The following is a 26,908-nucleotide window of genomic DNA, read 5'->3' as shown; positions in this document are numbered from 1 at the left end:
TTTCATCGGTTCGCCCGTAATTATGAATGATTCGTGTTGCGAATCGGTAACTGTTGCCGAAACGCAACCTCGCGAAAGTAACGCGCGGCACGTCAACGATAAATAATGTTGCAAATCGATGCCTCGTCGAACGAACGCGGCCGGTGTTATTAAAATAATCGTTCCGCGCGGATTGCCCAACGGAGATTCGGGAACCGATTAAGCCCGCCATCTTCCCTCGTATCTCCCGATTCGCCTCAGATTTTTCGAGCGAACATAGCGGATGCGCGGTTCGTTGTTTATCGTTTAGAGCTAGACCCGCGCGGCTCGTTGCGCTGTCGGGAACAAATCGCGCGGCTTTAAAATAAATTCCGTCGTTAACGTTCGCTCCGTTTGCCCCTGTGCCCGTTTCCTCGTGCGATCGCTCCGTCGAAATTACGGCGGCGTGACCGGCGATCCCGCAGTACCTTTCACGTTTCTCGGAACGATTCCGCGCGGATACTGCGCCGGCGAAAAGACGCGCAGGGCTGGGGCCGGGGCGAGGGCTAAACAGGGACTAACGAGGTCAGGGTGGGAACATAAGTGAGTGCTGTGAGGCCTAAACACACACGCGAAGACGGTCCATCAATCTGGCCCGGAGTCAATATTGACTCGGCTGGGCCTCGTTGCAAAGAGGGCATCATCGAGCTGCGCATCGAGCGACCAGGAGACCGACCGGTCCCTTTTCTTCTCGCCAGGACACGCGTGACAAATGCTCCGTCTGCAAACACCGGCGCATCTGTGTCCACAGGATAACCGATTCCCTCTCCCTCCCTCCGCCTCCTTCTGTCTTTATCCCTCCCTCGGGCCGAGTCTATAAATCGTCGTCGAAGTGCGCGCAACGCTGCACGGAGGTCCTCGACGGCGGCGGATATTCGACTTCCCTCGAAACGGCCAGCCGTGTTCCGGGCTTTTTCCGTCCGTTCGTCGGATTGCGCAGCGGCTCGCGATTTCCCAAGACGCGACGCTGCATTCTCGGATTTTTTTCTGCAGACGCGTTTAATTTGCCGCCGCACGTTGGCGGCCGCTTCGTTTCTTTCGCCGGGAAGCACGGCGTGTCCGCTCCTCGATTCTTCTCACACTTCCCCTTTGATTTCGTCGGAACGGTAGCGGCGATAAAAGCGCTGCAAGTCGAGACGGAGATTCTGAATATGGACAGGCGCGATAAATCCGAACGAGTCCGCTCTTTTTCCCCGTGGCCGCGAAAAAAGGCCATTGGTCAATCTATCGTCGCGATCGCGTGCCTTTCCTCCCGGGCCCGGGCCCCGGGATCTTTCCTGGGGGGAACGGGAGGGGGGGCGAGAGAGGAGCGTTCTTACCGGGCAACCAGAAGAAAGGAACGACACGAGGAATCGCGACGTTACGTGTTCCCACGTCGACGCGACTGTTACATTGTGCATATAAATCGCGTCATAAAACGCGTGTACCCGGGGCCCCGATCGTGCCCGTACAACCGAGTCATACTGGTTTTCCAGAGCCGGCGATACACGGCTCGCCCCACGACCGTTTCCACCCGAGGACTTCCAGTTTTTTTCCGGCCGCCGGGCCGCGCCGCGCCGCGCAGCCCGGCATCGGACGTCCATCGATCATCCATCGCTGGCTCGTTGCCGCGCGAGCTTCGATATATCGGTTTTTCGTCGGGCCGCAGGACACAGGTATGCGAAGCTACCGATGCCCTTGCCCGTGAGCGGAATCCCGGAGAATTTTCTGCGGATCCGGCACGAGGTGTCATCCGATACCAGTTCTTCTCCTTTTGATAGCTCCCCCGTGCCATCGTTCCGTGAAAATCTCGTGTAATCCCGTAGACGCGCGTTAGTCCTTGGTACGACACTTAGAATTTTCAATCGATTCCACGGAACCATTCACCGCAGCCTCTACTCGTTCAACGCAAAGAATCTTTATTCTTCTCCAACATGTCGAAACGTCTTCATCGCAAATTTTCCTTTCCCTCGAAGCTCCCAACGCTTCTTCCTTCCATTTCCGCGAACAGGCTACCAGAATCTACTAGTGTAACCGAAGTCGGCGAAGTTACTTCCTTATTGAGAATTCTCTTACGTATCATTAGCGGAGGGGTCCCGAGGTTAAAGACCAAGGCAGCGCGGAGTTCTCACTCGCGGCACCCGGTTCCACGCGAACGAGACAAGCCGTACGCCGAAGCTGTTGACCAGGACCATAACCGTAGCGCGAGAGGTATACCGGCGGCGTGTCCCGTCTCCCGTTTTCCCGCGGTCGCGCACAGCGCCCCTGGGAGAAATCGTGGCGCAGGCAATTAGCATGCTCGCCGGAACAAACGAGCGAGCGTATCGGGCCGATGCCTCGATATATCGATCCCCCGGCGTACGAATAATTATCACCGGCTACCGACGCGAGGGAACAGCGCCGAGGAGCGAGGAAGATGAAGGAGCACGGTGGGAGCCGTCGGTCCTTCGGCACGGGGGGACGCGCAACGCCTCGGACGCTACTTTAAAGGCGACGACGCCAGCAACGCCACGGGGCCCGGGGTGATATAGTTGCCGGGGCCGGGTTCGCTGCACACGGTTGCGAACCGGCGTTGCAGCACCTCGATGCGATCGCGTGGAGTAACTCAGGGACTCGCCGGCTGCTTCCTCCCGGGCCCTAGGACTGAATTATGGCCCGTGGCCTCGGACACTCGGCAACACGCTTCGTCGTTTAACCCCTTGCCCGATCCCGGGGCCCCGAAGCGCATTCTTGCCGGCAGTCCTCTGCTTTTCTCGCGAACCCGTGGAATCTTACGAGCACCGGTGAGAACGGCTGCCCCGGGCACAGTATTTCTGCCGCGTTGCTGCTCTTCGACCCTTCGGTCCCCACCCCCGGCCGCATTGAATCCTGCCGCGGGAGTCGCGTCATGTTCCGAACATCGTTCGTCGATCGGAATTTTTCGGGGATCCTTCGCTCGACGGTTTCCTGCTCGGCAGCTTTGTGATAAGCTTCTCGATGGTCGCGCGATGTAGTCTCGGCAGTCGTAAGTTCCCTTGGAACGATTCGGAAAGGAATTCCGTTCGATCGTGGTTCGAATCGAAGGAATATATTTCTGCTGGATAAGAGTCGAATTAGATTTCAAAGCGAAACGAAAAGTTCATCGAGGGGTGGATCGAGCCTCGCGAGGTTCGGAACAAAATCGCATTTGATATAAACGCATAAACATCCGCAGCTCGGTTGTAACGCGCCGGGTTACACGGATCGACAACCGAATAGGAGGCAGTTGGACGATCCGGTCGCGGAGTAGCGGGCCCGGGACACGCATTAACGCGGCTCTCGACGCCATAATGCGCGGTGGGTCACGTTTTTCGCACCGACACAATGCGCGCGGCTGGCTTTCGACAATATGTTCGGGGCCATCGGAACGAGGCGACCGACGGACGGACGGACGGATGGATGGATGGATGGATGGTTGTGGACGGGACGGATTGATGGTCGGGAGAGTCGCACGATCCTGCGGGGACGCTCGAGCCGGGGTTTGTTTAGGCCTGGGGCGCGAAACCCACTCAACTCGCTAATCTATTTAGCCGTGCTGTTTGATATGGAATTAATGAGGAGATCCCCACCCCTCGGTATTATTCACGGGCCTGATTTTCGGTTTACCGTACCGGCCGGGGGAAGAGGCGCGAGGGCTGGGGACGTTCCACGGCTCGGCGTGGCAGTTGCCCTGCCTTTTCAGGCTGCTGGAAAGCACGGGGGTCGCCTTTAGGTGTGGTTCTTTCGCACAGCTGCCGTGCGTTGGCCGCGCGATTATCGACAGGCAACCGGCGACGAGGCGTTTATTGTCTCGCGAATCGGAAACAATCGGCTCTCGGGGCAGGTGTCTGATTCGCTTGGCGGAACCGACGCAGACTCCTTTCGTCGATGTTGCTCCGCGGACGCTGCGTTGGATTTACTGTTTAATCGATATGGAAATGCTACATCCTTTGTTCGCGTGTCTAGATAACCGGCTGATACGGCGATAGACTGGTTGCTGGTTGAACTCGGCTTCGATAATGTCAGTTCTATCTCCTCGGTATCTCTCGGCAGAGGAACTTCTTTGTGTTCCTTATTACTGCCTATTATTATCTTTTATCTGTCGCTTCGCAAATACCGAGGATGTAACATCGAACGAAGTCGATACGAAAGAATCTGGGAACATCGCGTTAAAGTCAGTCGACTCCGCGTTCGCGGCGCAGCTAAACAAGGAACATCCGCAGCTTCTTTTTATCTAGAACACCGACGTGAACTCGGGATACGCTGGATCGGGTGACGATTAAAACGTCAAGGTCCCAAAGGGACGCGGCGTCGTCAGCGAATTCTCGGCGTCTCGTCCCGGTAGTCTCCGCGAGAGCAAACTTTGGCTATGTTAATGCGGCCGTGCGTGTGTACCCAGCGCGGTTAGGAGAGGCGTAACGCGTGTACCCGGCTGTCCGGCGAGTGTCTACAAACGCAAAAACACCGGCTCGCCGGTCGACCGGCGAGTTTTCCGATTTTGTAATCGGCTAATAACGCGCGAACTACCTGGTTTCCCGTGTTTCTCGGTCCAGCGGGGGACTCGCCGCTGCTACGAGCGTGGACGTGGGGAACCGTGTGGGTCGAGCTCCAGGCAAATATTAAGTTCGCGATAAAAAAGTCATGGAAAAGGTGACGTGTAACGCGAGAACACGGAGAGAGAGTGGGTGACCCGAGGCATAAAAGTGTCCCGGGATTACTGTTTGCTCGGGCCAGGGGACACGTTGATATAACCTTCCGCTGAAATAACTTGATATCCTCTTTTCGTGAGTACACGCGGGAATTAATCTCCGCTCTCTCTTCTGACGTACACGCTCGATACGGACAGAACGGCGACGTAGGTACCGTCGATTAAAAAAGTGTTCCGTGATCGGTGACAAGCGAACAGTACAAAACCGTACAAGCGTTAGACCGTTGTACCACCGCCGATGACGTAGCACGGCATCATTTAATGGTCGGACACGACGTTACGCGGCGTTTAAGCCGAACCCGGAATTCCGTCGCTCGCACGTACACACGTATGTACCTGTAGGATAGAAGCATTTCATACAGATAATTCGAGCGTTACTCGTGTAACATACTCTCGAGTTGATAAACAGATACCGACGCTATTATGTAACCGTAGATATTGCTAGAAATCACAGCACCTTTTTACAAAATTCTATCTACCCTTGTCCCTCTTCCGAGAAATGCATCGATGATGCCTGGAACTTATCAAGCCTTATCGCCGCTTGCACCTCCACATTGTATATTTATTTTCCTACGGGTAAACGATAACAGCACGAGTACAGCGTACCCGCGTACCATTCGTTTCCCATCCACTTTCCAAGCAGTCTCAATGGGTCGACAAACGGCGACTCTATCCGGAACGTCGTTAACGCGTTCGCGACCTCGTATCGTTTCCGAAAGTTCGTACTCGACTACCGCAACGGTCTGTTTCATCGAACGTACGCGAGGACGAAGACTCTACGATAGAACTGTGTTTCGATCGACGGATTGCTCTACGAATGAAACATGAAAAATGCTCTACACTCTACCGGTGTTGAATGTGTTAATCGATTTGTCCACAGTGATCTAATAGACCGTTTGATTTGCGTGTTGCAGTGCCCTGTGACAGCGAGCACGTCGTTGGCGTCGTCATCGGCGTCGCCGGTGTCCAGCGCGATCCTGAGCGCAGGCGGTTCGTCGCTGGTCAGCGTAGCCGGCACGGCCACGAATCATCCCCTGGGCGTAGCTGGTCTGACGAACGCGAGGATGGCGGTGACCAGCGCTGTGGTGAGGCCGCCGGGCAGTCCTACCACCTCGGTCAGCCCGTCCCAAGGTCACCCGCCGCCGACGACCGGCGGCCCAACGCCGACCGGACGGTGTTGCGACACCGGAAGGCCGATCTTCACGGACCCGTTGACGGGCCAGACGGTCTGCTCCTGCCAGTACGAGTTGCTCGGCGGTTACCAGCGACTCGGAGCGCTACCGGCGGCCGCGTTGTCGATGTACAGCGCCCCGTACGCGGCCGCGGCCGCCGCCGTCGCCTCCGAGGGAATGGCCCCGTACTTTCCCAACCTCGGTGCCGAACAGGCGCCCTTCTACACGCCCACGGTGAGTGAGAGACCCCCCCCCCCCCACCCTTCCCTCCACCTTCGATTATCTCCGGCGGCGATTTAATCGGTCCGAGCCACTCGATATCGCGTGCGATTCTTTCGTTTCGTTCCGTTTCATTTCGCGGAGAGATCGTTGCTCGTTGCCGAGACGAACGTGCGGTATAGGAGGCTATCGTTCGATCCTAGTTCCCGATTCGTTGTACTCGAGCTACATTCTTGTTCGCTCCGTATTCCTGGTAGTTGGATACGCGATCTCGGCGAGAGCTGTAGATCGCGGGTAGTATCTTATCCGGTAGTCTCTTTAATTGATGTCCGTCCGCGCTGGGAAAATTGTAAGTGGCAGTTGTTGCGGCTAAACGATTGCGTTCGGAGCGATTTAGTTCCGCTCGGCAGTCGTAACTCCGGTTAATTTGTTTGTGTCTCGAATCGGGGCCCGGGGAGATTCGAGATATAACGTTGTAAAGATCCGGCGAGAAAGTCGCGCCAGTCGCTTTCCACGTGCTAAATGTCGTGCAGTTTTTCGTTCGCGCCGCTCGCGTATATGGAAACGCGATAAGGCTCCGCAGGTTCGACTACGCTCTTCAACGAAGAAATCCGCGCCGCGCGCGTTAATCCTTCCGAAACCCAATCTACCGGATCTTTACAACGAACCCCGCTCGATTCCCCGCGTTTTGTTTAATTATGCTATCACGCGAGCGCGTAACCGCGCTATAAACGTCACCGGGACGCGGTGAATGTTCATACGCGCGGGGAACGTTTCACTCGGCAGTCTTAAAAGTTAATTTTACTGCATCCACGGGCTGCTCGAGGTGAAAGAAACTAAGAGCCAGAAGAGCGGAGCGGGGCGGGGAGGAGAGAGGAGGCCGGAGAGGAGGAGAGAGTATGCGAGAGATCATGGATCCTTTCCTTTTTATTACCGGCAGAGTCGCGAGCAATTCCATCGAGCAGCGAATCCCGTCGGACTTTTATCCGATCCCCGCGAAATATAAATTCCGCCGATCGAGCCTAGTCCGCCATTAAACTGCCGCTGGGATCGGCCGGTTATCTCGCGTCGCGTCTCACCGCGGCGATAAGGGAGGGACGATCGTCGATTGCTCGACGGAGGAACGTCGATTTCACGCTCTCTTCAGCCCGGGTATATCGGGTACACGGTTTTCCCCGTTGCTCCATCCCCCCCATCCTCGCTCGACGAAATTTCGCCCGGCACACTCGCGCGTTCCTCCTTCTATCCGCGGCCTCGCGCTCGCCACCGGTGCATTATACAATAATCGAGATGTTATCGCGACTAAAGGTCCGGACAGTGATGTTAATATACGAGTGGTGACGAGGCGAGGAAGCGGAACGACGGGGATCGGCATCGCGTGTATTCGTCCCGGAGCAGAGCGGAGGTTATCGGACCACACAGAAAGCGCATACACGAAGAAAATAGCCGCGAAGCGTAAATTTATGAATCCGTCCCCGCCGTAACAGTGGGACACTGTCGTGTTCGAGCCGTCGCTGAGCCCGGCCTGTTATCGTCGCTCTTTATGATCGAGCTTAAGGGGCGAGCGTATGGCGCGGCCTCCTCGTTACGAGGCACCAGATTGCGCAGGTTCCCTCTCTCCGCGGCTACCTACCCCGGACACTCGGGTACAAAGTCATTAAGTATCGTTTTTAGTGGGGACGTTCGTCTACACGGGACCCCCCGCGGTTCTTCCTTGGCACCTTGTCGTTCTGTTTCATTTGTTCCCGTCGGGAACGGTGACACCGTTCGGTCAGCGTTTGCGTCGGCCGAATCGTCCGTGTTTCTTGCTGTAGGTATTCGAGCGTTCGCCTCGTTTCACGCTCGCGAGTGGCTCCGATCGTATCGCACTCGATCCTACCGTTCGTTCGTGACAGGACTTAACCGAACGCTTATTCTAATTTCTTCTTAACCAAAGAAGTTCTTCGCTGAACGCTAATTCTAGTTTACCAGCCTCGTTAATGGACTATGTAAATTGTTACAAATAGACACTCGAAGCAAGGAAGCAGGTTTAATTAACAGCAAAACGGTCTGTCCAGAGAGTATTAACCGTTTGCGGTCTAGGATCCTTTTAAGCATACAAAACCTTCGGCAGATGATGCTAAACGATATACCGGATGCTTAGATAATAGACTCAGTATCGCGAATATGAAGGTTCGATCTCGGCGAGATGTCGACGCGCGCCCGCGAAGGGTTAGAACTCATTTAAATCACGGCAGTCCATTCATCGATTTTCCATCTCATTCCGGAGATAAGGAATTCTAGTAAGGTATTCACGATCGATTTTCGGCCCCACCCACCAGAAACTTGGAGGTTCGAGTAATTCTCTTGAATTATAGCCTGGGAGCGTTCCACATTTTCCACGAGTTTCTCCGTGGCCTGGCAAATCCGTGCTTTTTCATTCGGATCCGACGTGAATCGCCGCCTATTTTCGGCCGCTAATTACAGTCGGTCCGCGCGATGACTGCGCGATTCGAACACAGTGTATAATTAATGTCATTAATGCAAGACTAATGCATATAGAAGAGTAGCCGCTGATAGGCCGTTCGACGCGTGGGGCGAGGGGAAATCTCGCGCGGGCTCTATGGTTCTATTATTCCACCGGTTGATGGGGTATTAAACGGGACCCAGTCGTCCGACGGGGTTACGGGTTAGAGAAACAAACACGAGCCGGCGCGCATCGATTCTAATTATTATTATCGCCGCTTTGCCAGCCATTTTTCTCATTATCCGCGATGAATTGGACCAACCGCGCCAATTAACTGGCGCGTCCTTCGAAAAATTCAATTTTTACCCGTCGGACCGAACTGCGCCGGCGGAGATTGCGCGGCGGCATTGTTCCCGGCACGGTTGTGTAAACGCCTCTTAGCGAATCTGGAAAATCTGCGCTCGAAGATAGGCGTGGAAAACTCTGGAATTCAAGATTCAAATGGACCCCCGTACGTTACACTACCTACGGAGACTCGACAGAAACGTTCGCTCGTCGAGGATTAATTTATTCAACAAGAGTTTCCTCGCTTCGAGCTGTATTAGATTAAGCGAGCTACAGTTTTTAAAGTGCAATTAACTAATCGGATACAGAGAAATTCCTGTTTTGTTGCATCAGCAATGCGCTAATTGCTCGTGCAAGAAGTTGCCATGTTATTCTTTAACAAGTATAATCATTCTGTTTACAGGCTGCCGGACTCGATCTCAAGGAAAATCTCGGAGCTGGAGCTGCGGCGGCGTGGCCTTACCCATCCGTTTATCACCCTTACGATGCTGCTTTCGCCAGCTATCCCTTCAATGGGTGAGTTTCTTAAACACCCGTTTGAACTTACTACAATGAAGCGTCTAGAATGAACTTCGCAGAATGAGAATCGTTCGTTGAATATAAAAGAAAATGAAAGGATAGCCGAGAAACAAAACTAGACGCTAACGACGAGTTGATTGTCTTCCCAATACTTCCTTGATAATAAAATTATTATTTCCGACGTTTTCATGAATATCTTATTTCGCAATTATTGGTTTTTGCCATTAAGCGATCTAATGTGAATATAAGAGTCATTCAAGCGTCTCGTTTGAACTTTATTCGAGACAAAGAAATCGGTTTTCCGCGAGAAGATTATATACTTTTAACGTTATTAACGACATTTCTAGTTCTCGATCGTAGACAGTGTGCACCCTGTATGCATCGTATTTCTGAGATAATCGAGAGATTGGAATGAGAACTTAATAAAGCATGAGTTTCATTCAACGTCCTGTTTGTGCAGAGCGAGTACGGCAGGAATAGATATGATCCACTGATTTCTAGTTCCGTGTAGTTTCCATCGGTTATCTTGTTTCGATGTATCGTGGACTCAAAGAAACTCTGTATAAGAAATAATTAAAGCAATTAGAAATTAGATATCGTATGTTCGGTATAAATGTTTCCGTGATCGCTTAACGTCTATGGCGCAGTCGAGTTCTTAGTACATGAAAGTCGAGCGTTTTGTCTCCGTCCAGTAATTTATGGCTAGCATAAATCACATTTTATAGAGTATTTCAGGAAATAGAAGCAGCAGTGTATACTTAGTAATGTAATGGTTCGCTATCAACGCACTCTCTCGCGTATAAACTTTTCGAGCAGTCGAATCGGACGTTCGAACAATTGTACTACAATCGAGACGCACGAAAACAACTCTCCCAATATTTCAAATATTCAACTTCGCCAAGATCGACTCTCATAGCAAACCGAGAGTTACATTAAATATTTCAAAATGCATTGACAGCTCGAAGACGAAGGAACTTACAGATAATAGGACCGATTAATTCGGTTTTTAAGAGTCTCCGACGTATCGTTATCAATCGACGAACAAATGGATCTACGAAATATCGGCGACAAGATATCGCGATCGGTCGTCCGTCACCAATTAGTCACCGTCGCACAGTGGGGTGTTTCGACCTAAAAGCTGGCCAAAAATATTGCAGCGTTATTACAGGGTCTAAGGTCATGATGTTACAGTTCGTCGAATTTGTCTTGACGTCATCTACAAGTCTGTGAATATCAAATTTAACAATACGTGAAAAATGTAACGTTCGTTTAAAATACAGTACAAGACCGATGAACTTCCGTTTGAAACATCTGTTTACCATATTCTCGAAAGATACCTGAAACATTACGACGGAAAACAAACGAACATTATTTCTCGTATCACGTTTTTGTCACTTTGGATTTGAAACGAAATATCGTTGAGTCTGGCGAGAAAAAAGATGTGATTTTTGGTCAGTTTTTCGGGCCGAATACTCCGCGGCGCGTCGATACGTGATCCGGCGGAAAATTTTTCTCGTTTCGAATTATCGTGCGAGCACGCGCGCCGAATCTCCCGTTTTCTCCGCGCAACAGGGGAGGAGAGGAGCCTCTCTTACGTGCTACACACTTACGTGCTGATCCGCGTCTCCGTCCGTGGACGATCAGGCAGCGCACACGGCCAGATAACAAGCGAGAGAAACACATAAACATTCCAATAAATTAGCGCTCCGCTGACCCGGGACTGTCGCCTTGGGCGTTTTTATTCTCGCGCTACGCGTCGGAATCGGTCAACGCGTGTCACGCCGCGACCGGTGAAAGGTCTCGCCCTCCTCGATAAATCGGGGGACCGCAATATCAGCGGAGATTAGGAATTCGGGCATTACGGGACCGAAGGTGGCAACCGTCGTCTCGCCTCTCGATAATTAGCCCTATCTACGTTTCCGGCCTGCTTTTCAATTTTTCTCTCCCTCCTTCTGTGAGCGTGTGCACGTATATACGTGCGTTTTTTTTCCTTCATTTTGTTTCGGTTCGTCTACCCACGTCGTTATCGCTGTCCCGCCTCCCTCGCGTTCGTCTAGCAGCGACGAAATGTCTCTCGCAGCGATTCGAACGCGTTTACAACTTGTTAACCCTTTGACTACTGTTGGCGCCTAAAGGCGCTCAGAATACTCGCGCTCGCGATACCGTAGGCGCCTAGAAGCGTTTCAAAATACTGTTCCTACGTTACCGTAGGCGCTTAGAAATGCAAAATTTCACCGTTCTCAATGTACGTCATCACTGAATTCCTACCGTACGATACGCCTGGCGTATCTCAAAGTCTGCCGTAATCAAAGGTTCAACGAGTCCGAATAATAGGCGATCTATCGCCTCGTTTGCATTCCACTCTTCATCCCAGTATCTCAAGCTACATAGAAACGATCACTCTACGCGAATAGAACCACCGTATAAAATTTCCTTCGAACAGCTCGCGTCCCATCATCCGAAGAAATTCCCTTAAAAAACCCGGTGTATCCGCGACAAAGCTCCGGGAACAGCTTCGACGAAAGCGTTATCGGTGTTTCTATTTCGCCGCGGAGGAGGCCTGAAAAGTGTCGTCTACGGTTGCAAGCAAGCCGGTTAATCCGGGAGCACGAATTCCACGAGTACACGAATGCGCGCACACGGTTCGATCGCGGGGAAATCGCGCGTCCCGTTTCCTTCGCTCGCGCGCGGCCTGATAAGCCCGTGAACGATAATGTTATCCGGCCCGGGAGAGACGTGGTTCATTGTATCGGTAGTTTCGATCGATTTTTCCGACGCCCGTTATCTGGTCCGGAGGAACGCGTGGTCCGCGCGCGGTCACGTATCCGTCGACCCCCGGTGGTCGTCAGTCGCGACGGACGGACGGACGGACGGTATTCGAAGTCGTCCTCGGTCACCGACGTGGAAACCCATCCGTACGGTGTGTCCGTGCGTGTGACGCACTTCCGCTGCAGGCTGCTTCGTATGCAAGGAAGCGATCGGGTACTACAGCTTGCTTAGCATCCATTCGGTCTAGTCGGCTCGCGCACCGGGTCTTCCTTTACGGAGACCTACCGCCGGTCCAAACCGGAACCGCGGCTACCTCCGCGCGCTAACAATTACCGGAAGATCGGGGACCTGCACCTGCTGCGCGGCCGCTCCTCGAGATCCGCGCGCGATATCGACGGTTCGTTGATTCCTTTATCCACGGTTAATGTCATTTGAGTCTCGCCTCCGCCTGTTTATCCGCGCTTCGCACGGCCTGGACGCGCGCGCATCGGTAACCGATGATAGGAAACAGGCGAGAGAGAAACAAGACGTTGGAAAACCGAATTACATAACAACCTATTACCTGTAATTGCATTTGATTGGCTTTTTTGCGGAAGGGACGTGCGATCGATTGAAACGTTTAGTGTTCTGGCAGTGGAAGATCAATGGGGAATCTAAAGCATCTATTCTCGGCCGCGAGTGTCTGCCTGACAAATGCAACTCTTTTAATAAATCATCGGAGAAGTAATTAAACGGAGGTTCTGTTTATCATCGAGCTAGATGACAGTAGTCGGTATTCGCCGCGTCAGTCTGCCCGACAACGGAGCGAGGGACGGCCGATGATCGAGCGAGAACGAACAAGACGCAAGCATTCATCCTTCATGAACTCGTAAAACTACTGCAATCAACTATTTCTAAGCTACACACTGTGCCCTCGAGTTACCGAATTACTCCCGAGCAGCTCCGCCGCCTCTGCAGCCAAGCTAATAACTCAACCTCCCGACATTCTTAACGGTGTAACCGCCGACTATTTAATTCCTCCACTTTTAGTCCGTCCGCGCGGTCTCTCGAGCCACGGGGAACGATATTCCGAACCAGCGAAACTCAATTCCGACGAACTTCGAGTCGCTCGCGCGATTAATATCGCGATGGCAACGAAACCGAGACGGTGTCAGCCGCTAGTAGCATCTCGACGCTGGCGATAACGCCACGTCTCTCCGCGTTTTCGCGAGTCATTTGCGTGCGCGTCTATTTGTCGTGGACGCACGATACGTTATCGAGCCTCTTTTTTTCTCCCCACCCTTCCTTCCTCGGGAATAATAAAACTCGCGACATTTATTCCCGCGTGTCGCGCGAGATATACAAGCTCTTTCCGCGCTGCTGTCTCCGCGCAGCGTCCGGAGTTTCATTCGAGCCGCGTTCATCGTCGTCGTCGTCGAATTTCGTTCCCCGTCTCGACGCTCGTCTCACGTTCGCGCCCTCGCGCTTTTCCAGGGTAAGACTGTCCTCGAACTTCCCTCGATAACGGTCGAACAGCGCGCGGCCCAGCCGGGCGACATTTGTTCCATCGATAATTCGTTCTACGTGCGACCTATCGGCCGCGGCGCTTACGTAACTGAACGCGCTTCGGAATAATCGCGCGAACAACGCGAACCTCTTATCGAGTCGTGTACGGACAGAATTCGCGTTTGTAACGCCGGGACCGGCTAACCACTTAATAGTCCCGATTACCATGTCCGACGGACGTGTTCGGAGTAAGAGGCAATTGAGAAATAACTCGCCGGCGGAAAAGAAATCGCGGCCCATAAATACGCGGAATAATGATTATCACGCACGATTTCTCTACATCGATTAAGAAACACAGAATCCTGCTCTTTTTTCCCCCCGTCAACGTCGCCGCCGTGGGAGGCTGAGATACACCTGTTCCGAAGTAAATTACAAATTCCAAATGATCCGCACGGATTGCCGCGACACGCACGCGTTGCAGTGTCGGGCCAATTAGTCCTCCGCGAGGAATAAAACTTCATAACTCCGGAACACGATATTTCACTTGAAATTAAATCCTAGACCGAGGGGGCAGGACTTAATCGACTGCTATTTCGAGTGGTACCCGAGTCGCAAACTGGCTTCGAAGGCAACACGGTAATGAAGCAATAAAGTTTCACCTGTCGTTCCCTCGTCATTCGCCGTTAACCCTGTCGCGAACGGCCTCTTTTTAAAAACGCGCGATAATTACTTTCGAAACAAGCCTCGGAAAACGCCGTTCCCCGCGAAAGAGGCGAGCAAAAACTGGAAAGGCGACCGGAGACAAGCAATATACATAACACGCGTATTAGAGTCCAATTAAACCGACAGTTGTTATTACACCGTTGATTTCAATCATCCCAAAGATCTCGAAGAACCAACGGACAATCCCACGGAATCGATATGGAAGATTGTTTGCCCGAATTTGGTCGTTCGCCTCGAAGCGTAACCGTCCTCAAACATCTCGAGCCCGCTTCCGATCGGCGATAGCTCACGGTGGCGTCGCGATGTCTCGAAGGAAAAGGGGATGAGCTTCCGAGGATCAGAGAGGAAAATCGGTGGAGGTGGAGCGTTTACGGTCGGGTATGCGTGCGCGCGTGCTCGCGGCGCGGCGGCCACTTAATATAAGCATACAAAAAGCCAATAATGCAGAGTTGGCATGCGCGGCCGCGAGGTCTCGGGATCGTGCGGGTTAACGGTCTCGTCTTTCCGGCGGATTGGCCCTGCTTCCGGGGACATATAGGGTAAACAATAAGAAACAACCGGCCGCGGTTGTGTATCGGGCTCGCTCGCTCGTTGTACGAACACAGGCGGCTTACGTAGCTCGCCTCTATGTCCGGCTAACGCTTCCTCCGGCACGGACGGCGATCGTCGACACGTATTATTAAGTGTGTCCGTACAACGACCGATGTGTCGGCACGCGCTCCGATCCGGCGAGCGCGTTTAAGGACGTCGCGACGGACCGCGAATCTTAATTTCACCCGCGCAGCTGCGACCGCTCTTGTGTATCGTCGAAATCGATGCGTGACAGCTGTACGATCCGCCTTCGAGTTATTCCGTTGCTCTTCGGTATCCTCGACGCTTCGTGTATTCCTTTTTTCGGAACGAATTGGGGACAGCCGCGATAAAGCGTGCTGGAAACTAGCTGCTGGAAACTTTCGGTCCGACGTCTTTCGAAGCTTCGCGTACTCGTTTTTCCCGCGAATTTCATGCAACGGATCGTGCGCGAAGGATTGTACCGCTGTCAAAGTGACTGATTTGTTAGAGGCGAACGCGTATGGAAGCGATTTCCTCGCGGCAGTATATGTAGCGCGCATCGGGGATCGAACGTCTCGAAGCAACGAATTGAATGATATCACCTGAATTGATTGTGTGACCGAAGCAGGCGCGCTGCGTTGGACGGAAAGAGAGTGGTTTATTAAGCGTTCGTACGATACGACGTTCCATTAATATTTAACGTTGATTCGAATGCAATAGGAAGCAGCAGCGATCGGTAAATGACCCACTTTGTGTTAGTTTGTATCTATTCGTGGTCGTGGCGGGCCGGAGGTGGGAGGCGGGGTATAAATTAAGCGATTTCCTCCGTAAAAACGTGTTTCGAATGGGAAGTATTCGACGAGAGATTCGATTCGACGGTTTTTCTAGGTTCGCTCGCGATACCGTGCGCGTTTCTTCTTGTTCCGATACGTCGCGAGTGATGGAGTGGACACAGACGATCGGCGAGCAAACCGGAAGTCTTTTAATCTAACAATGATTTCCTTCATTCGTCATTCTCGGATTAAATTTCACTTGCAGCGGACAAGGGAATCGAGATTTGTCTTTCGCAAGTTTCAACTCTCTCCTAACTCGTTGCAACCGATATATAGAACGCGCTATACACGCGTCGGTTTCCATCATTAGACCAAGCGGAGGGGGGAGATCGTGGTTCTCGATGGCTGCGTTCGATACCAAATTAACGCGGGACGAGTTATTGCGAGGGGTCCAGTGTTTGCCCGCGACAGAAATTGCCTCTTAGTCGAATTGATTTTCACCGCTGGCTGTATCCGTTTCCCGTGGATCCGATAAGATTAAATCATTTCTTCCTCGCGCGTAATGTCCCTTCGCTGCGTCGTTAAAAGAACCGCTTCGCTTTCAACGGATCACGATCACGTCGCACTGAAATTACAGTAATCTTTCTGTTCCATTGAAAGTTCCGATTTTGAAAGGTAAACGAATACTCCCTCGAATTCTTTCGTTACACTTTTTCCAATATTTCGAATCGCAGATCGTTCACCGGCTGCGCTGCACACGCATAGAGTTCGTAATCTAGATTTCATTATTCGGTAACAAAATAGAACGATACTCGAAAAACTTATCGTAGATCATTTATCGTTGCCGTCAGGCACTATGTATAGGCTGCGACGATAAGATCGCTTGTTTGATTTACGCTTCGAGTACGCTGCCAACCCCTTCTGAACGACCAGCCAAATATTTGCTGTCTTCGGCCAGGATGGAATTATATTGAATCACGGGGCAACCGATCCATTTATCCGACTGGATTGTCTGTCTGTCCGCGTTGATGTTCGCTTATGGTTGCACAGGGACACTTAGGGGTTGCATTGAAAGTTAGCCTTTTGGCTCCCACCATGCGAACGAACTCGACGCACGCTGAATACATGGCTGATCAATGATACGATATTACTAATGCTAATATTTATCTCCGCTGAACAGCGTTTCGTTTCTTCATTATACGTAAAACGTATAACACGGTACGTAAAACACCGGCAAATGCCGACATTAGAATCAACTATGTAATTCAACACGTGTCCGGTATTACGCTCTGAGAATTCTAATCTAATTTAGCCCGATTAAATGCAACCTCATAGTGAGACACGTGCAATTATCCAGTTTCTCGATGCAAAAATACTCACCTGCTCATTGACGCTTACACGTCTCCAACAGTGCCGATCGAAAACAAGTTTTTCAACATCTACGGGAACTCGGTAGACTTTCTATGGCGGTAAACAGCTGCAACAAAATGCATAAAACGATACCTCGCGCAATTTCCACCGGGCGCGCAGGCGGGGATCTCATCCCGCAGGCATCCAGACGCGCGTCGCATCGCGTCGCCTCGCGAGGAAGTTTTGTGTCGGTGGTGACAGTCGGTTGTTCCACATCCAACTTTATTACCAGTTGGTTGCAACGTGACAGATCGATCGTAAACTTCCCTCTGCCGGCGTGTTCGTGTATCCGTGCACGGTTGTTCAGCCGTGTCCGAACATCGCTGGAGGAGAAACACTGAATGGCGACGCGGATCGTACGTGCACCCGTACAGAGAGCTCGTTCGTCTCTCGGCCCGGGGAGATTATACAACTACTCTCTTTCCCTCCCTCCGCCGCTCATTCTCTCTCCGCCTCCCCGCCGGTCCCGCTGTTTCCCGGCAAACGCAGCCGAGTTTATATAAAATGACACACGGCCCGCTACTTTGTCATACGATCGTTGAAATTCATCTGGAGGCAGCGGAGCCCCAATGGGCAACGCGCGATTAAAGTCAGCCACCGTTGAATTATCGTTAGCCGAGATTACCGAGAGGCTCGGCCGTGTTACGGCTAACTCGTGAAAATTTACAAAACCCGAATGATAGAGCGCGGTCTACGCGGCCCGTGTACCGTTCCCGTGTTACACTTGTCCCCGTTCTACCGTTACAATGCGCGACGCGCGGCGCGGGGAGCCTTTATTCGCTCGATAAAGAAACCGACGTTGAATCTATGGGTTGCCCCGGGGAGATACAGTGTTCCGGAGCGACGCCGGAAAAGTCTGCGCGCCGGGTCTTTGTATCGTGTATTTTGTAAGAGCTTCGAGAGGCTGCCGGTAACTCTCGGATGAAAGATCGCGCGGCGTGTTCGAGCGGGATTGTCGTGAGCTAACTGGTCCCCCTCGATCTTCGGTAAAAGCCGCGAAATCATTATTGGAATTTATCCTCGCGAACGGATGGCCAGGGCGACGCGAACTCTGGGATTGTCTGCCGGTAATTTCTTTATCGAACGGCGACCTTTATTCCCAAGGAAAATCGCGAGTCGCGCCGTTATGTCGTCGGAATTACCCAAGAAAAATCATTACCACAGCTTTATAGAGACTCTCGGGACTGCGAAGGCTCGAGCTTCATAATCGAGGCTCGGCGCATTAGGAGCTGCCTGCCTCGGTGCCCAGCCGCGACAGCCGTGGAAGGTTGATTAAACGGGCTGCCGATAAATCACAATTCCCATGAAGAATTTTTCCGGGGCGGTATCTGTGCGCGCGGCGTGACCTTTTCGGTCGCCGGGCGTTATCCGTAAAAGCGTGCAGCCGCCGCGACGGTGTACGCGTGTGTCGAAAGAGGAAACGAGGCGACGGGCGCGGCCGAGTCATTAAATCTTTGCGCTCGCCCGACAGGACTAATCTGCCTCCATTAAGGCTAATGGGAAAATCGCGAGAGGAGGCGCGCCCGTTCGCCCGACGAGCCGCTGTCATCTGCGTGTCGAACCGCCGCGCCGGTGTCCCCGGCTAACGGAAAACGTGTGTCGCTGAGTTTTCACTTGGCCAACGTCGCCGCGCAACCCTTGCCGCGCGCCGCGGCAAAAAGCCACCCCCTGCGACTAAAACCGGGTCATTAAACGGCCGTACATCATCGCCGGGACGTGACACATCCGTGAGCCTGAACGCCGCTGCGCGGCCCGACTCATTAGCCCCCGGTATTCGTCCTGCCGGGGAGGAGGAGGGACCGCTTCAGGTTTGACGAGCGAACGAGTCCTGCGGGAACGGTGCCCGGGTGCGCGACGAATCCGTTCAGCTTGCTGCTCGGTGATCGATAATACTGCGAGATTCTTCTTCCTCGGATGGTACCCCTTTTCCGCCTTTTTGTCTGGGGATTGTTCATTTCCGATCGAAACTTTTCGTTGGTATCTGTTGATAGTACACCGTGATGTAAGCCTGTAACTCCGCGCGGCATCTGGAAACAATTTTGTTTCCTACGAATGGTTTTTTCGTATTGTTGTATTTGCTATATTGCATTAATAAGATGTCAGATTAGAAATTGCTCGGAGCGCGAAGGGTTGATGTCTAAAAGTTCATGAAACACTTTTGAGAGAGAAGCAAAGTATTCGGATTTAAAACGGTGTCGTCGCGTTGCTTCCAAGCCCCAGCCCGACAGCCATGGCTCCCATTGCAGCTCATTATCCAAGCGAGCGAGCACGGGGCACGACGGTCGGTTCCATTCGAGCCGAAAATTCGCTGGCCGCTAAAACAATCGGACGCCACGTTCGTTTCGAGGGTACCCGTGGATCGGATGTACCTGGGAACGGGCCGGCTAGCCGGGCCGCGGCGTAAAGACAACCGGAGGAGGAGACGGACACATGAAAGGGGCGCCGCGGATGGCTGGCGTGGCTTCGCGGTTGATTAAACCGAAACGCGACCACGGGGCAGCAACTTGAACGGCTCTCCGCGAGCCATGTGCGTGCACACGCCGCCACGGTATCTACGACCGGGAAGATGGCGCCGTCGCCGAAATGGCTGCACCTTCGCTCGTTGATAAAACCGCGCGAACCACCCTACCTGTAAAGGTGCGTGCCGGCTGAATCGTCGGTGGGAGAGAGAGCGAGAGCGAGAGAGTGAGAGAGAGGGAGAGAGCTAGCGACAGCGGAACGACAGAGAAACACCGAGAGAGTGAGGAGTGAGAGGTAGAGGGACGAAAGGAGTCGGATATCACCCCTAGTTACGAGTGGTAACGAGGGGCGGAGTCGCGCGAGCCGCACACCTGCCTCGTTTCGAACTGGCCATGGTCACTCACCCCCCCAGTTTTATCCCCCTTAAAGGCTACGCCTTGACAGACGCGTTTACGTTAAACGCGAGGGGGAGAGGGTCGCTGGAAATGGCCGTTTCGGAGGACTCTGATGGTTGATCGCTTCTGATGCTTCGGCGTGCTCTTGTACCTTACCGTTTGGGGTGTTGTTCCGATGTTAACGTCGTCGAGAGGGTGTAATGATATTGAACGGTCGTTTAATGAGTACTTTGAGGTGGCAGAAATTTCGGAACAGTGGAGTAACGGCGTGTCTCGCTCGAGAGGTGCAGCCCGATAATGGAGACGCCGTTTAGGAATGATTCAGCGCTCGCTAAATAGATCACTTCCGTCGGTAGACAGGGGAGAGCGAATGAACCGGGGAACGGGATAATTTCGTTGACCTTTCGCACCGATAATTCGAGACGAGAGCGAACAAGGGAATATTGAATAAACCAGTTACGCGAAATGAATCCGCTGTCCTCGGGAATTCGATCGAACGACGCCTCTCGTCGTTATTTCCCCGCTTCGCCGTGTCACTTAAGATTATCAATACCGTGAACGGTTTAGCAGCAGACCGGCCGCTCTTGAAAGCGTTCGAAAAGCATTTCGCTCTTAGCAACGCGCGGGGGTCGCGGAACGATTAACAAAGGCCTGCGCGAAACGCGAAGAGGTCCGATTAGCGATCGCTGTGGAAACATTCTGCCGTCGTGTCGGTGGAAGGAAAAAAGCGAGGGCGCCGCGCTCGCGAGAGAGCCGGCCGCGCGTAGAGCGTATATAATACGATACGTATATAGATGGCCGGACAGGTCTATATTCCGGCGGCTTGACCAATAACAGCCGGCGTATTTAAAGCTGTCGAGGACGCCGGTCGCGCGGCGATACCGTGGAAGCCGAGCGAGAGATAGATCGGCCGGAGGAACGTTACCGGGGAAAGAGGACGAAAAACTGTGCAGCCGAGGGATGGAGGAGAACGGGAACAGAGACGGGACGAGGATCGAGGGGGGCGGAGGGAGGAAGGGTGTACAGGTGGACGCGGAAGAGGCGGAGAGATAGAGTCTCGACAGGCGAGCGAGCGGCAGGGCGAGGGAGCAGGAAGAGACGGAATCGGTAGAAAGCAGCAGTTCCCGCTCTCGGGGGCGGCTGGCTGTTATCATGAGAAACAAGCTTCCACTCTGATTTTTTAATCCGATCCGCGCCCCCTGCCACCGGCTGAATTTTAAAATAACTGCAGAACGCCATTTGCTCCTCGCAAACAGACCGGGGTTAAGCCATCCTCTCCTCTCCTCTCTCCTCCAGCTCGCCCCTTCGCCTCGGCTCTTCCCTATCGCCTTGTCCTCCTCTCTGTTTCGCCGTGTGCCTCCGCGCCTGCTCCGCGCTTCCTCTCCCGGCTCTTTCGCTCTCTTCGCGCGCGTGCACGCCGCGCCGGAGCTCGGCCTTCGACCCTCCGCGTGCCGGATGGATAACCGCGCGCGAGGGAAAGAGAGAAACCCGCGACGGGGATGGTCGGTGTGGAAAGGGCAGCCGGAGAGGGAAGGAACGCGCGTGCGAGAGCAGCGCGCCTCTCTACATCCCCGGTGGAAGCGGCTGATGCCAAATTGAAATGTTTAGCGCCTCGTTTCAGCTGCTGCGAGTCCCGCGCGGGGAGAAACAAAGACGGATGGAGGCCGCGAACCGAACAACCGGCACGCCGAGATAGGGGGGAGAAAGAAGATAGAGGAGCCGGCGCGGAGATACCGCGCGCTAGGTAGGCCTGCCCCCGGGAAGGGTAGATAAGTGACAGTTTTATTAATTTCCCATCTCCGTGGCCGCCCCCTCGATCCGTCGACACACCGGGAACGTCACTCGCGCGGGTCCGCACACGTACGAGCGACACCCATCCCCTTCTTCTCGTTCCTCGCTCCACGGCCAGGACGGAAGAGGGTGAAAATAAAGCTCAATAATGCCGGCTACCCGTCACGGGGACTCGACAAAGGTGCGCTTCCGAGTCGACTCCGAGGGGATTTCGGGCAACGATATCTTCTCGTCGTTCGGGGTGTTGCCTCCTGACGGGGATGGGATTCTTCTGGAACGACAGTTTCTCTTGGAGGTGACTCTCTCCCCCCGCGGCGCCCCGTGGGTTTCGTTCGATTTCGAACGTTCGGCGACTCGGTGTCGTTGAGATTCGAGCGAAACTCCACGGTCGTAGGGGTTGGGAGGATAAGCAAGAGGGACGCGTTCTACGGTTATCTCCGATCGTTATCGTTGGCAATGATTAACTTTTAACAAACATGCGGCCCGGCTGCTCGGGAGGAGAGCTCGCTACACAGTGATCAACGTCTGAGGGCAGGAAGAAAGGGTTAAAGCGAGGAACTTTGGAACGAGGGTGGAAAGCGGGAGGCGGTAATGTGAAAAGGGGACCGCAACGAAGAGAACGGAGTCGAGTGGAGGTGGGACAAGGGAAAAAAACGAGCCAGAGGGGGAGTAAGCATCTCCGGAGTCCTCGGAGTCGGCCGCCGGTGGAAAATTTAATTTCGATCCCGTCGATTCAGCAGTTATACCGAAGTTTAATCTTTGATAAGGGTTAGTCTTTTAGTAATGGGATCCCGGGGGGTCGGTCGCCGCTCTGGTCCGACTCGCCGGGTTGCGGAGAGCGAGCCGGGAGGAGGGCGGAGGAGGACACTGCGCTCTCTCGACTCCTTTCCACTCCACTCCTCTGGCCAGGATGGAAGGAAGGAGCTTAAACCGTTAGATAGAGATCTGCTTTCGGGATGAAAGTAGTAGCTACCCGCTTATATCGTTCCTCTAACCGAGCAGGACTCGGACTTTTATACCGGGCTGAGCGGGGGAAGGCGTAACGAGCCTCACGATTGGATAAGTTTCCCGACACGAGCTTCCACCGGAGACTTTGCCATCTTCCTCGTTTTCTTCGTCCTCGTCCCTCCCCTCCGTGCCCTCCCGCTGGCTCGCCCGCGCGCGCCGCAGCCGCAGCTCGCGGTGTGTCTCTCTTATCCAGTTCGCTCGTATAACGTATCGCGACTTGTGTACGTCCCCGACCGCCTTATATCCGGGTCACGTGCATCCTACGACGATGAGAACGGCCAACGTCGAAGGACTTAATAAAAGGATGGACTCTAACTCTTCCTCCGTTCCCTCCGCCCGCCCCTCTTCTCGCTCATGCCGGAGCGTTTCCATTAAAGACTTTGTTCAGTTCGCCGCCTCGATTCGCCCCGCGATAACGGGGACGTCTGTTCGTACCACCCTGGAGGTTAATGCTTTCAATTTGGGGCTGGACCGCCTTCTCCTGTTAAGTTTCCGTATTTATCGGACGAAGAAGACGCGATCGAATCTTTAGTCGGTGGGACGGCGGGAAGTTTCGATGTCCCGTTGACGATGATGGACATTGCAGCAGGAACGAATGTCTCTTCGGGAAGGAGTTTTTGTCACTGAAGGAACGCTCTGATTTGATTGTTCCAGTTATGGTATGGACCTGAATGGAGCGAGACGGAAAAACGCGACACGGGAGACGACCAGTACGCTGAAGGCCTGGCTGAACGATCACAAGAAGAACCCGTACCCGACGAAGGGCGAGAAGATAATGCTGGCCATCATCACGAAGATGACTTTGACACAGGTATCCACGTGGTTCGCGAACGCCAGGAGACGTCTGAAAAAAGAGAACAAGATGACGTGGGAGCCTAGGAACAGGGTGGAAGACGAGGACAACAACAACGAAGACGACGACAGTGGAAGGAAGAGCGTGGACGAGAAGGATCGACTAGGTGAGCCTGCTTTTCATCATAGTTTCGCTAACGATTACAAACTCGCTAACCAAGACAAACTGATTTAATCTCAATGTAAACGTAAAACATTCTTCGAAACCACCGCCGCTTCGAAAGCTAAAAGAAAAATCCCTTTCTGTTCCAGACTCCAAAGACTCGGGTACCGGTTCGAGCGAGGACGGCGAGCGACCGGCTCACCGAATGGACCTGCTGGGCACCAGCGGAGGATCCGGGGGTGTCCAGGGTAGAACGGAGAGCGAGTGGAGCGAGTCGCGGGCGGACAGTGGCCCGGACAGTCCCGAATGCCTGTACGACCAGAGGGAGCCGAGGCATCCCCTGCAGCTGCAGCATCCCGCGTATCTGTCCTCCTCGCACGGCAGGCTGTTGCGCCACCCCTCGCCGGAGAGCACGTCGCCGAGCAGTCACCATCTTCCGCCGAGCTCGAGCGCGCCGTCCACGGGGAGCAGCGGCACCACGAAGCCCCGGATCTGGTCCCTCGCCGACATGGCGAGCAAAGACGGCGACCAGCAGAGTCCGACCCCCACGACGATGACGGGCCTCTCGTCGCCCTACAGCGGGAGCAGCGGCGGCGGTGGCGGCGGCGGCGGCGTCGCAGGGGGCGGTGGCGGCGGAGGGAAACTGGTGAGTCCTCTGGCGAGTCGTTTGCCGCCCCATCACCCCCTGCACCCCGCGATGCACTCGGGAACGCAGTTCGTCCGGCATCATCCGGACTTCTACCGGAACCTGTACGGCGCCTCCCACCTGGGCTCCAGCGACATGTCCTTGCTGGAGACCTACTCGAGGACCCTGGGCGGCCTGAGCGGCGTGATGCCACCCTCTACCGCCCCCAGCATACTGACCTCCTCCGCGTCGGCGGTCTCCGCCGGCGTGAACGCGAAACCGTTCTCGATCAACGGGGGCAGCAGCCTCGGCGCGCCAGCCGTGCTACTGACGACCGCGTCCTCCGGCCTCTCCCCTTCCTCCTCGTCGACAGCTTCCTCGGGCGGGTCCGACCAGTCGCCCCATCCGAGCGGAAGCCTGCCGCCGACGCAGGAGCTCAAGTCTCCGGGCCGGGTGTGATTCTCCGCGGACTCGGCGTTGGCTCGAGACCGGGACTGAAGGACGAGCCGCTGTCGCGCGGTGTGGATGACAATAATGAGAGACTACGATCTTGTAATTAGTGTACAGTAACCGACCGAAGAAAAACGACAGAACGAGATGTACTGCCCCGCCCTCGATCCCCCTCGTCCTTCGACCCTTCCTAGTCTCTTCTTCGGGTGTCCCCGTTGCCCCCGACTACTCCCGATGTCCTGTACTCGTCCCCCGTTTTCATCCCGTTCTCCTCGGAAAAAGAATAAATCGTAGCCACCTGTCCCCGCTCTCCCCGCAGAACCCCCTTCGTCGCCGTAGTAGCAGCAGTTGTCGCGGTTAAAGAAAGAATAAAAAAAAAAAGATGGAAAACCTACCCTAGGCGTCTGCCGACTCGACAGTAATATTATACATAAAGTACTATATATATAAATACACGATAATAATAATGATTATTTATGCGTTTGTAAATAGTAGAGAGGGCCCACTAGAGAGCGTCCGGCCAGTGTATGTATTGTATGTAGAGTAGGTACGATATTATTATTATAATATTTGAGATCATAATTCATACTAACGACGATGATGATGATGATTATTATTATTATATTATTATTATTCTATGATTATTATTATTATTATTATTATTATTATGATTATTATTATTGTTATTGCAATGTTTATATAATATTATCGATTCACGTCGACTCGGTCGATCATGACGAGGTATGGATCGTTGATCGCTGGGACGGATCACGGGCGACGAGCGGAGCGCGTCTTGTCGATCGACGGGAAATGTCCCGGTTCCTCCCTCCGTTCGTAAGTATTATTTATTTATTGCTCGACTCGGCCACGCGAGGACACGTCGTCTTCGAAGATCGATGGTAGAAAAGGGTTTCCTTCTTTCGTTTCCCTGTCCCCCTCGTGTTTTCCGCCGGTTTCGCGGCCGGCTCCCGATCGAACGCGCTCGACTCCGCCCGTGATCCGCCAGAACCTTAGAATTCCCGTTGCGCCCCGCTGTCGCGAGCACTCGCGAGCTTCCTGCCGGCGGCCGACGGGACGGAGGACGCAAGGACACGTACACACACGCGTGAGCACACACACACACACACACACACACAGCATACAGAGACGTACTATGTAATAAAGAAATCTCCGAGGGTCCCGGAAGGTAGGCGGGCGACGCTCGCAGGGCGCAACGACCGTCAACATATCATGTCATGTCGAGAGTGAACGATCGCCATCACCTTTTAGTCATTCGTGTCCAAAATTTCACGCGAGCTCGCCGATGCCACATTGGCAGATGGCTTGCAGACTGTGTCCTTTCGCAATAAACGAATCATTATAAAAAAAAACAACAACAACTGTTGAAGGCTCTTAGTCATTCTTCCCCTCCACCTTGCTCGTCTGATCGATCATCCCCTGGAACGGCGAGAAGAAAGGAGCCTCTGGAAAAGGGAGTGATCTCGAAGACAGTGTTCGGTTCTTTGTTCCATTGTTACCGTGGAACAGGTATGGGCACCGTTGAAAGGCATTCGACGCGTCGTAAAATGTATCCGTCGACTCCGGCCGACTATTTCGTTATCCGGGAATAATAGATAAGGCAAAATCCGTAAGAATCAAGCTCTCGATATATATACCGGCCGCGGTTGCCCAATCTCGAATGACTCACGCCGCGTTCGCGTTACACACGGCTCGCCGCGAAATGCACCGAAGGTTCTCGCGCACCGATCCCAAGAAAATCGACCCCGAATATCTGAACTTAAATCCATCCGCGTAACTTTCACTATTGCGCGAACGAAGCACCCTTATCTCGAAGACAAATCTACGTGCAACCAGCGGACAGCCGATGCTTATCCGTTCGCGGCGAAGTCAAGACGCGGGGATACCAATAAAATTCAACACCGTACAGGTATGATCGCGAACATTGTTGGGAATTTGCATAGACGTCGGTCGGCTAATAAAGCTGGTTCGCTTATGCGTCGATCCGACAGCCTACCTCTGTCTTCTTGCTGCGCAAAGCATACATACGCTGCCCGGCGAATCGTCGAACAGATTCCCCGTTTGCTCGATTAACGAGCGAGGATCACGGTC

General features: G+C 53.5%; 1 protein-coding gene across 4 annotated transcripts in view; it reads left to right on the top strand.

Annotated features, from left to right (window-relative positions):
- The window catches only part of mirr (iroquois-class homeodomain protein mirror), a 78,993-nt gene extending 52,840 nt beyond the window's left edge, over nucleotides 1-26,153 (top strand). For 3 of the 4 annotated variants that reach the window (XM_076369594.1, XM_076369592.1, XM_076369595.1), the window contains exons 2-5: nucleotides 5,617-6,108; nucleotides 9,288-9,400; nucleotides 23,424-23,728; nucleotides 23,874-26,153. In XM_076369594.1, the coding sequence (XP_076225709.1) occupies nucleotides 5,617-6,108; nucleotides 9,288-9,400; nucleotides 23,424-23,728; nucleotides 23,874-24,808 (1,845 nt within the window). In that variant the 3' untranslated portion in view covers nucleotides 24,809-26,153. Of the gene's footprint in view, nucleotides 1-5,208; nucleotides 5,552-5,616; nucleotides 6,109-9,287; nucleotides 9,401-23,423; nucleotides 23,729-23,873 lie in introns of those variants that run through there. The other variant, XM_076369593.1, reaches the window with a different exon arrangement.
- Nucleotides 26,154-26,908: the final 755 nt, after the last annotated feature.

The sequence above is a fragment of the Nomia melanderi genome, chromosome 7 (genome assembly GCF_051020985.1).
Source record: "Nomia melanderi isolate GNS246 chromosome 7, iyNomMela1, whole genome shotgun sequence".
Lineage (NCBI taxonomy): Eukaryota > Metazoa > Arthropoda > Insecta > Hymenoptera > Halictidae > Nomia > Nomia melanderi.
The sequence above is the reverse complement of the archived record's forward strand: the minus strand, read 5'-3'. Positions and strand labels throughout refer to the sequence as shown.